We start from the raw sequence: 10,037 nt of genomic DNA on the forward strand, positions 1-10,037 counted from the left end.
TTCTACAAATAACCGAGGCTACATAGCAAACGCTTATCATTATGTCAGACGAGATGTTTTACAACTATAAGAATTTTAATAAAGTTTATATTTATTTTCAAAAAATTGCTATGATTTGTCTATATAAACGTTTTACAATAACCGGCGTACCGTACTGGAAGCTGTTAAATATACTCGCTCCATCTTTACTAGTTACAAGTTAGTAATACTTAAAAATTATTTGTAGCTCCGTGATATCAATGCGTGTAGGGTGGCAGTGTGGGGGCGGGGGCGGGCGAGGGGGCGGGGCCTGTGTGGGGGGCGTGTCAGTAGCCGTAGTGCTCCTGTATGGAGGAGACGACGCCGTTGGCCAGCGAGCTCAGCCTGCCCGCCACGCGCGTCACGCCCGCGCGTACTGACTCCCGCACCTGCACAAACAGACACACGTCACCTATGTCATACAGATAAAGAAACGTATAGCGGTATTTGTGAATGTACGAGCGGAGCGACCTACCTCGTCGAGGTCCGGGGCGGAGACGGCGAAGCCCTGCGGTCGCGGCGCCCGCGTCTCCCCGAAATACTCCGCAGACGAGATACTCGAGCTTCCCTGGAAGCGCGATAAGTTCGAGTCCCGCTCCCATCGAGACTCCTGCGAGAACGTTTTCAAGTCATTGCAGGTAACCACAATAATGACATCATTTGAATATATCAATATCAAATTATATTTGATGCCAAGGGGGATAAGTTATACCTGATCACCGAAGAACTGCGCGGAACTGATGGACTTGGCGGATCCGAACTTTTTGACGGCGGAGTCGTCCTCGGGCTCGGTCTTGTTGGTGCGCGTGCGGCCGACGCCCGTGCTGTTGGCGAAGGAGGGGGAGGGTGCGGAGGGCGCGGGCTTGGGGTTGTCGAACATGGTGCGCACGGCGCGCGTCGGCTCCGGCTCGATGCGCTCCCAGCCAGAGTCCACGCGCGACTCGCGCTCGCTCTCCACCCCGCGGCTCATGCTGTACGGCTCGTTCCTGACCGTGACAGAATAACGCGTTCATTAACCTCCGACTCCATGGCAACACAATGTTAAAGTGCTGCAGCCGGTGCGGTTATGCCGACCTGATCATAGTGAACACGGAGTTGAAGTCGTCCATGTCGTCGAGGTGCGAGCGGGGCGCGGGCGCGTCCTCCTGCTCGATAGCTGTCATGTCGGCGAGGGCGGAGTGCGAGACGCCGTGGTGTGCGGGGGCGCGTGCGGCCGCCATGCCCAGCCTGTCTGCGCCGGCGCGCGCCCCGCCCCCCGGCCCGCCTCCCGCCCCCGACCCCGCCCCCGCCTGCAGGCGCGCCGCCTCACGAGACACGCACTCGAGCGTCGCCGCGCGCGACCCCTCCGCCGCCTGACGATTTAATACAAATATACAACAGTAAGTCAATACTTGTAATAAGAATATGCTAATAACAATGTTAGCAGTATAAGAGAAAACAAACTTTTTAAAATCATTTTCAGAGCAATACAAACCTCCATTTTTAGTTTCTCTGCCATGATAGCTTCCCGCTCAATATCTTCAAAGTTTGCTGCCACTTTAGTCGCGCCCAGGCCGCCTTTCCGCGCGCCCATCTGACAACATTAATATGCAATTTTTGTATTTACAAAGTCAAAATTATCTAATTATTTAAGAAGATAGTATAAGTATTTGTTGATGTGAGTGCTGACCCCAGTGCGGCGCGGCGCAGGCTTGCCGCTCCTGATGGGCGGGGCTTCGGAGCCCGCCCCCGCCCCTGCGCCCCACAGCCGCGCCTCCGAGCTCAGGCTCTCTGCTGACTTCTGTCCAACACAAACAACTCTTGTAACAAATGTTAATTGGTACAAAATAAAATGCATCATTTCTATTATTGAGTGATCTAATTCAGCAATTATGATTTAGTAATGTATTTAGTTGTTAATATTTTAAAATAATAAAAAGGAAAATATCAAAAAAATCAATTGAATTAACAAAAACATCTAAGGAATTGCCTTTAATAAAGCAACTATTATATACAAATAAAAATTTTCGTATTAAAAAGACTACTGTTAGCTTTTAAGTATTATAGTCAAGTTTTACAAATTAAAACAAACTGAACACAATTAAAAAAAAAACGAAAATAAAATTAATACAATGTTAAAAAAAAGTTCAGAACAAGAAACTTCAAAATTCATAACAACCAAACAACACACATCTTTATGAAAATAGTGAATATGATTTGATGAGTTACAAATACATGAACAAGAATGTAATCATAATATTTGGTACACTATAAGAGATGTGTGCCACGGTGTGTGGTGGCAGTGAGTGACTAGCTGTGAGCGTGGGTACCTGTGCATCAAGGCTTAGCTGGTTAGTGTTAGTGGCGAGGGCATCTGCGTGCTGCGCAAACCAGTCTACCTCCTGCTCAGACTTCTCCTTCTCTTTTGTCTCCGGTGCAGATGGCTCCAGGTGAAGCTGACGAATATACAATGAATTATAATTCAATCAAGTTATTATAAAATGACTCTATAATGTCTTTTTGTAAGTTTTTTAGTACAAGATGACAAACAGGCGGTCAAATGATTTAGCCTGTAAAGTTCAGACACAAGCCATTTTGAAATAAATTTCGAAATATAGAGGTCGGGCAGATTACAAATATATCAATTTACATAAATTAAACATAAAAGAAAAAGTTTATGTAATACATGCAGCTAATGCAACAACTTTCATTGTCACATCTACGAGGGATATCTCTACTGACAACATTATATATTTTAATAGTGCAATAAAAAGATATTACATAACTTCAAACTAATGTAGCATTTGTTACATAAAGGTATAGTTAAAGATAAGAAAGTACAACTTGCACTCAATGCATATAACATTTCAATTTTAACAGAATAATTTTGTACACATATCAAAATACCATAAAATAATGTTGAGATAAACTTGACCTAATTTAGATTTCATGAAGTCTAGAGTAATTTAGAATGTAACATTGTTTATGTTTAATTTATTGTATCTATATTGTTTTGTAATGTTACCTTTGTACCGTGTATTTTCATTGCTTGTTCAGACAATGCATTCAACTTGTCTCTGTACATCTGAGCCACTCGTGAGCTGTACTTTTGGCGAGCATCATCGGTTGATAAGCCATGGGTGCGGAAGAACTGTGTCTGAAAATAAAATGTTTTAGATCATATCAAGATAAACATAAATAAAGCCATGCCCATGGACATCCAAAACACCTGAAGAAGTGAATGCATTGCCTGCCTTTTAGGTGGAGATACTCTATTTAAATAAATCAGAACAGCATAGGCACTGTACGTTACATTATCGCCCTGGAAGTATAGAACATTAACATGATATGAGAACGTACTGCGTTGACATTGCCGCCGAGCTGCATGTTCCTGAGCTGCTTCCATGTCCAGTTGGTGTCGAGCTGTGTGGAGCGAACGAAGGTGATGTGTACGCCCAGGCTACGGTGCACCGCTGAACAATCCAGACAGATGAACACGCCAAACGTCACCGACGACCACGTAGGATTTTTGGCGTTGCAGTCGAAACATACCTATGTAAAAACTATTCATCAAACACCTGAATTGTAAACCGACATACATCTGCACTACGATAATTACACACTTTGTTGGAGGGAATCGCTCGTAGCCTTTGAAACACTGCTTCGATATCACTTTTACTAGGCCCCGAGTCAGCCATTTTCGAGACTTTGCTTTGAATTTGATTTGATTTCGATGTGTCAGGATTGTGTCACACGTACGACGTTGTCACATAAATGTCAAATCGGTGTTGCTGTTGTTATAAGATTGAAATTAACAATGGGACTGATTTTACATTATAATTTTCATTATTATGACATCAACGACGTTACATTCAGTAACACCTGTGATCTGAGGAGTACGTAGAGATAACTAATTTATAAAAGATTTAAAAAAATATCCACAATTTAAGTTTTTGGTACTGTATGTATGTCGCAAATGTACTGAAAAATTATTCCTGTCTCGTTCCTTTCTTCTTCTTCCTGTTGCTCTTTACTAATTTACTATTTTTCTATTGTCTATGTATCGTCTATGGTATCGGTGTCGTATAGAAGGACGCACGTTATTATTTTGTTTCAATAAAAACTATAATTGTAGCGAATGTAACTTTGAAACAGATTTGTTACTTACGTTTTATTCTAATAAAGGCAATTGTTTTATGTAAATGTAGAGATTAAATTACTCAAGTAGTTGCGTTCCGAAAGACGCTTTCAAGTGGTCTCATCTCACATTAAGTGCTCAATTATGTTGACGTGCCCGATCGAGGCTGTGGAGTGAAAGTTCTTGATGAAACTTTTCCTTCTGGTGCAGAGAAAATATGTGTGAAGTAAGACGAATAAGGTAGTGGTTTATAACATCCTAAATGGAAAACGTTGGCTTCCAACCGAGCGGGGAGGATATTGAGAGAGCGCTGATGGATCTCGGGCCCCTGCTCGGAGTCACCATCAAAGAGGAAGTGTCCGAGGAGCTGCACGAAGCACCCGCAGGACCCGCGCCCGTGCCCGCACCTAATCTTAATGTATGTTATTTATTAAATATTTTGATGTCAATAATTTGCTAAAATAATTTTCTTCTTCCCTTTTTTTTTTACTTGTAGCTATTTACTAACAACTATCATTTGTTTAACTTAATTTCAACTAAATACAATCATCAGAATTGTGTGCAACTGTCAATCTTTAAAAAAATGATGAAACTAGATTTTTATTGCACAGCAGTAACTTGAAAAATAATTATCACATTATCATGATTGTTTTAATTATTTCTTTTGCTACAGAATTTTTTTACTACTGAATTGTCATACAATTAATTAGCAATTTAACCATTATTAATAAGCAAAGTTACTATCATATATGACTTCTTATCTCTTGACTTTTCAGATTATCTCCATGTAAAAAGTATAACCCATTAGATACTAAGGCAGCTTGAATAAACTTAGGTTTTCATTCACCATTTACACATTTATAATATATTACACTATTCTAGCATTAATCTGATACCAAATCTAGTCATGGTAATAAATGCAGGGGTGCAAGATGGTGTAGGCGATGGAGACATATAGTCTCGCAAAATAGAAGTATATTTAACATGAACATACCTCCCACTTTAGGTAGGACAGACCCTCTTTGAGACAGTCTGTTGGGGTGTCCCTAGAGAAGCCGACATAATCCCATTTTTGTAAACAGACCAAATGATAATTTAAAATATATTTGTATATTGGTGTAGCAGTATTTTGATTACAAAGATAAATATAATTAAGTCATGTACTGAGTACCGTACTTATCTAAAACGAAATCCAATATTATGAATAAAAAATACAAAAAAAAATGAATTGTAAGTTGTGCCGCTATTGGGACTTAGTAATTTATACCCTATATACTCTGTCTGATAAGACTGATTGAAAAAATTTATCACATTTATATTGAAATTGAAAATCTTCAAAATCAACAAATTTTATTGATACATTTTATTTTATTTACACATTGATTGATACAAACTGATATTAAACCATATCTAAGTGAGTATAACAAAGAATATATGTTTGTGATAAAGGTGGGCAGTGGTAGCGCTGGAGAGGGCGGCGAGCCAGATGGGGAGGGCAAAGCGGAGGGCGAGGGCGCGGACTCGCTGGCGTCGCCGCGCGCTGGTGGGGCGGCGCGCTGTGTACTGTGCCGCACACCGCTTGCACACGCCGATGGCACCCCCAAGCTTATGGAGTGTCTGCACTCTGCCTGTGAGCCCTGTATCAAAGCTAAGCTTGATGAGAAGCTCTCTACCAATCGTGACTTCCTAGGTGAATAACCTCAACACAAATAACTATTTGCAGATGAAGTTGCTCACAATACCATATTTTTTTATATGTTCTGTAGAAAGTTTTGTTCAATTGTTAAATAATTGGCCAAAATTCATGCATATGTAAAATATCAGGATTCAGGCATTCAAACAGAAGCTTCAAGCATATCAGGAATGGTGAAACAAACATAATTCAATTAGTTTTAATAATTTGTTACTATTTTAATAATTAAAAAAAACGTAAATACAGACGATTCTAGTTCCTATATTTTTTTGAGACCATTTTAATTTTGAAAGCTATTATATATATAAAAAGCTATTGCACAATTGCAATGGCGATGCGCTGCGATTTATATTTATCAAATGTTCTTTATTCTAAATAACATTTAATTGAGTTGAAGGTCGCATCTCTGCATGGCGGCGCGACCACTCCATTTATAATAGTTCAATGCACTTTTTACGAGGTTTCCTTGAGTTTTATTATTTGCGTGTCGACTAGACCTTTATTTATTGAAAAACCAGTACGGTGTAATAAAGGTAGCGTGTTCAAAAAATTCTGAATAATTCTCTTTATACTTTTTTATTTTCACGTATTATTGCACTGATTAGTAAAATATTAGCCATGACGTTTTTTTATGAATATCTACAGGATGTCTGGGAAAGATGTGTAAAACAAAATACCTTGGTCGAAATTATGACTAAAACCCAACTGTAAATGTTTCTAAATTTATTATTTCTTCTTCTTCTTGAGGTGCCTCTCCGACAAGCGAAGGTTGGCGATCAGTTCTCCATTAAATTAAATTTATTATTTATTCACATTTATTAAAATCTCTCTAAAACTCCTTAATAGATTTTATTATAGTTTTTGTTTGTTAATTTTACAATGATACATTTTCTCAGGGACCACACGGTAAAAAGTTTTTCGCGCTTGTTTTGTCTGCGCTGATGTGACCCTCGTTATTGTCATTTATGTAATGAAGGTCACATGTACATTAAAAAAAATGAATGAAAACATGTTTACTAAGGTTACACTGACCAGTTTCTATATAAAAAACCGATATACAGATTTTTAATAACTTTGTCTGAGAGAGCGAGAGAGACAGAGTACAATGTAGGTATGTAAAAAGAGAGGTCGTTACGTTGTGTGGCTACAGGGGCGGCGCGTGTGACGATCACGTGCCCCGCGTGCCGGCTGCAGTGCCAGCCCGCCAACATGATCGACCAACGCTTCGTGCTCGAGAAGATGGCGCTCGAGCAAGCCGGCGCAGGTCAGTGTGCTTCCTCCAACGCCCCTCACCACCCCCAACCTCTTAACACGCACACACACACAATATATGCACAGTAAATATGTCGGTGTCAGGTGCGGGGGGTGCGGGCGGCGGCGCGGGCGAGCAGCAGTGCAACAGCTGCGAGGATCCAGAGCCCGCCACCAGCTACTGCGTCGACTGCGCAGAGTTCATCTGCGACAGCTGCGTCAGCGCGCACCAGAGGTACCCATAACCCTAAAAGCCCACAACCCAACTCGACTAATATTGTCCGTAAGCGCTAATCAATCTTCGGATTGTTTAAATTTTCAATGCTAATGTTAAATACTCTGCGGCCGGCTCTGACTGATTGTGGTGCGATGCGTGCGCGCAGGCTGAAGATAACCAAGGACCACACGATCAAGTCGAAGGAGGAGGCGGTGGCGGAGCTGCAGGCGGCGCAGGCCAGCGCGCGCTCCGCACAGGACATGTTCTGCCGCGACCACCCCCAGGTATCTAACTAATACGAACCTAACACCACTTGACATTTGCCGCGGTGGATGTTCACGAGGAGATATAGTACACGTCGGTATCTGGTGCTACAGGAGCGGCTGAGCCTCTTCTGCGAGACGTGCGACCGGCTGACCTGCCGCGACTGTCAGCTGCAGCACCACCGCGACCACAAGTACCAGTTCAGCACCGAGATGGCTGCGCAGGTACTGATCACCTGGCCCCCTACATTCATGTATCTGACTGAGACACAGTTAATATGTCTCTGTGTATGTGTGCATGCGTGCAGGCGCGCGCAGGCATCGCGGCGCTGCTGTCCGAGGTGAGCTACAAGCGCGTGCTGCTGGGCTCCGCCATGAAGGTGATCCGCGACCGGCAGCATCTCATCGCCGATAAGAAGAAGGCGCTCGTGCACGAGATCACGCAGACCGTCGTCAAGTACGTGCCGCCTCCTCGCACTGACCCCTCCTAGCCGCGCACAGTACTCAGAGCGGCGTGGTGTCGTGTCGCAGGCTGACGAACGCGATCAACACGCGCGGCAAGCAGCTGGTGCTGCGCCTCAACGAGGTGTGCGACGCCAAGCAGCGCACCCTCGCCGAGAAGAAGGACGCGCTCGAGCAGCTCGCCGCCATCACCGACCACTGCGTCGACTTCGTCAACGCCGCGCTGCAGCAGGTACGGCGAGGCACAGGCCCGGTGCGCCCGGTGCGGGGGCACACGCTACAGCCTCGCGTTCTGTGTGCAGGGCAGCGACACGGCCGTGCTGTACACCAAGCGCGCGGTGTGCGCGCATCTGCAGCGCATCAAGTCGCGCCGCGCTGACATACCCAACCCAGAGATACCCGTGCGCATCAGCCTCGCCCTCGACAAGCTGCCCGACCTCGTGCGCGGTCAGTACCCGCCCCCAACCCCCACCCCCACCCCCACACACACACACACACACCCCGGACCCGTGCTCACGGCGGAGCGGTGCTTGCAGTGCTTTCGACTATCGGCGCCATCGTGGTGGACGGCAAGGTGGACGGCGGCGCGCAGGGACCCTACCACCCGCCGGCCGCCACCCCGCCCGCCGCGCCGCCCCACGCCCCGCACGCGCCCCACGCCCCGCACGCGCCCCACGCGCCCCACGCCCCGCACCCGCAGCACGCCCAGCTGCAGCAGCAGTCCGCCGTCGTCGCGCTGCAGCAGGTCGCCATGCACCAGGTACGCATACAATCTCACAAACAATATCTGCTTCTCATGGAACTATTTACTCATATATTATGTAATCAGGAGATTCTCCGGAGAGCTCCGCGCTTGCCCCCTCTCCTACAATATAATCTCATAATAAACAAATATTGCGGAGAGCGCCCTGTACTTGTAACATGTTGATGTTTGACGTTCCATGTCTAGACGCTGGCGCGCTACCAGGTCAGTGCCCGCCTCCCTGTGCCTCCCTGTGCCTCTCTATGTCTGTAGCTTCTGTATGTCACATCTCCTCGCTCTGTTCTATATATATTCACACTTTATACTGTTAGTTTAGTTACGTGTAGCTTTCTTAATATTTCAATTCAATTGTTTGTCTACTTACAGTTTAGAGTAGAACATTCAATTTCAGCAAATCTAATGAATACAAACTTCCGTGCCGATCTGTAAATGTGATTGTTATTAGATTTAGTAATATTATTTAGAAAAGTGTACAACTGTATGTATGTATGTATGTATGTTTGTGTAACGATTGTATTAGACATAATGTTATTGTCATGCTGATAGTTTTGTATGAAATCAGTTCTAGCATAGTTTTCTTCTGCGTAAATAGTTTAAACCTTTAATATTTTTGTATAATGAAGTTAAAGTATCCACTTTGCGTGAATCGGACGCAGTCGTACGTGCAAGCGGCGGGCGGGGTGGCCGCAGTGGGTGGAGTGGGTGGAGTGGGTGGAGTGGGCGTGAGCAACGCGCTGGCCCCGCTGGGACGAGCGCGCGCACACACGCCGCTGCGACATCCGCACGTCACCTCCACCACGCACCCGCACCATCTGCACGGTAACATACACCCCCCACCACCACCACCACCACCACCACCTACATGTACCTCCATCCACCTCCCGGTCCATACTCATGATATTTACCTGGGCGTAAAGGTATGAACGAGATGAACCTGCGCGGGCTGCTCAACTCGGGCGGGCAGCGGCGCGGCCTGGCGCTGCCGGCGGCGCAGGCACAAGCCGCGCAGGCCCAGGCGCAGGCGGCGCAGGCGCAGGCTCACGCGCTACACGCCTACCAGCACAGTGAGTGCGCACGGTCTGTGCAACACACACACGCACTCACACACACACACACACTAACATTATTATTTATACAATGTTGTCTTGTGTTCCAGTTAGCATAAAAAAATTGATGAATAATGTGGATGTAATCGGCATTAAAAGTGTGCTGTTTCAGTGATGGGCGCGTACGGGTACGGCGGTGGGGGCGGG

General features: G+C 45.2%; 2 protein-coding genes across 2 annotated transcripts in view; one reads left to right on the plus strand and one right to left on the minus strand.

Moving 5' to 3' along the window:
• Positions 1–6: 6 nt before the first annotated feature.
• On the minus strand, positions 7–3,753 carry ArfGAP3 (ADP-ribosylation factor GTPase activating protein 3). The gene is made up of 10 exons (XM_013315910.1): positions 3,621–3,753; positions 3,358–3,549; positions 3,023–3,154; positions 2,328–2,453; positions 1,688–1,798; positions 1,493–1,591; positions 1,093–1,370; positions 731–1,004; positions 494–628; positions 7–407 (listed from the first exon to the last, which is right to left on the minus strand). Exons 1-10 carry the CDS (start codon positions 3,693–3,695, stop codon positions 306–308), a joined length of 1,524 nt encoding a protein of 507 aa, XP_013171364.1. The 5' UTR covers positions 3,696–3,753; the 3' UTR covers positions 7–305.
• A 315-nt stretch (positions 3,754–4,068) lies between these two features.
• bon (tripartite motif-containing protein bonus) overlaps positions 4,069–10,037 on the plus strand; it is a 9,126-nt gene continuing 3,157 nt past the window's right edge. Inside the window, exons 1-14 of the mRNA XM_013315911.1 lie at positions 4,069–4,553; positions 5,585–5,825; positions 6,979–7,092; positions 7,185–7,314; positions 7,463–7,580; positions 7,674–7,784; positions 7,868–8,016; positions 8,091–8,253; positions 8,324–8,468; positions 8,558–8,781; positions 8,971–8,988; positions 9,441–9,603; positions 9,702–9,848; positions 10,003–10,018. Coding sequence (XP_013171365.1) covers positions 4,398–4,553; positions 5,585–5,825; positions 6,979–7,092; positions 7,185–7,314; positions 7,463–7,580; positions 7,674–7,784; positions 7,868–8,016; positions 8,091–8,253; positions 8,324–8,468; positions 8,558–8,781; positions 8,971–8,988; positions 9,441–9,603; positions 9,702–9,848; positions 10,003–10,018 — 1,895 coding nt within the window. The 5' untranslated portion in view covers positions 4,069–4,397. The remainder of the gene's footprint in view (positions 4,554–5,584; positions 5,826–6,978; positions 7,093–7,184; positions 7,315–7,462; positions 7,581–7,673; positions 7,785–7,867; positions 8,017–8,090; positions 8,254–8,323; positions 8,469–8,557; positions 8,782–8,970; positions 8,989–9,440; positions 9,604–9,701; positions 9,849–10,002; positions 10,019–10,037) is intronic.

The sequence above is a fragment of the Papilio xuthus genome, unplaced genomic scaffold (genome assembly GCF_000836235.2).
Source record: "Papilio xuthus unplaced genomic scaffold, Pxut_1.1 DF826949.1, whole genome shotgun sequence".
In the NCBI taxonomy this organism is placed as follows: domain Eukaryota; kingdom Metazoa; phylum Arthropoda; class Insecta; order Lepidoptera; family Papilionidae; genus Papilio; species Papilio xuthus.

Excerpts from the sequence above, each read along its gene's own strand:
- ArfGAP3 (XM_013315910.1), bottom strand. The coding sequence starts at position 3,695 with ATGGCTGACTCGGGGCCTAGTAAAAGTGATATCGAAGCAGTGTTTCAA. Across the intron at positions 2,454-3,022 it reads TGAAAATACACGGTACAAAG|CTTCACCTGGAGCCATCTGC; the intron begins GTAACATTACAA and ends TATATTCGTCAG. Across the intron at positions 408-493 it reads CCGCCCCGGACCTCGACGAG|GTGCGGGAGTCAGTACGCGC; the intron begins GTAGGTCGCTCC and ends CTGTTTGTGCAG.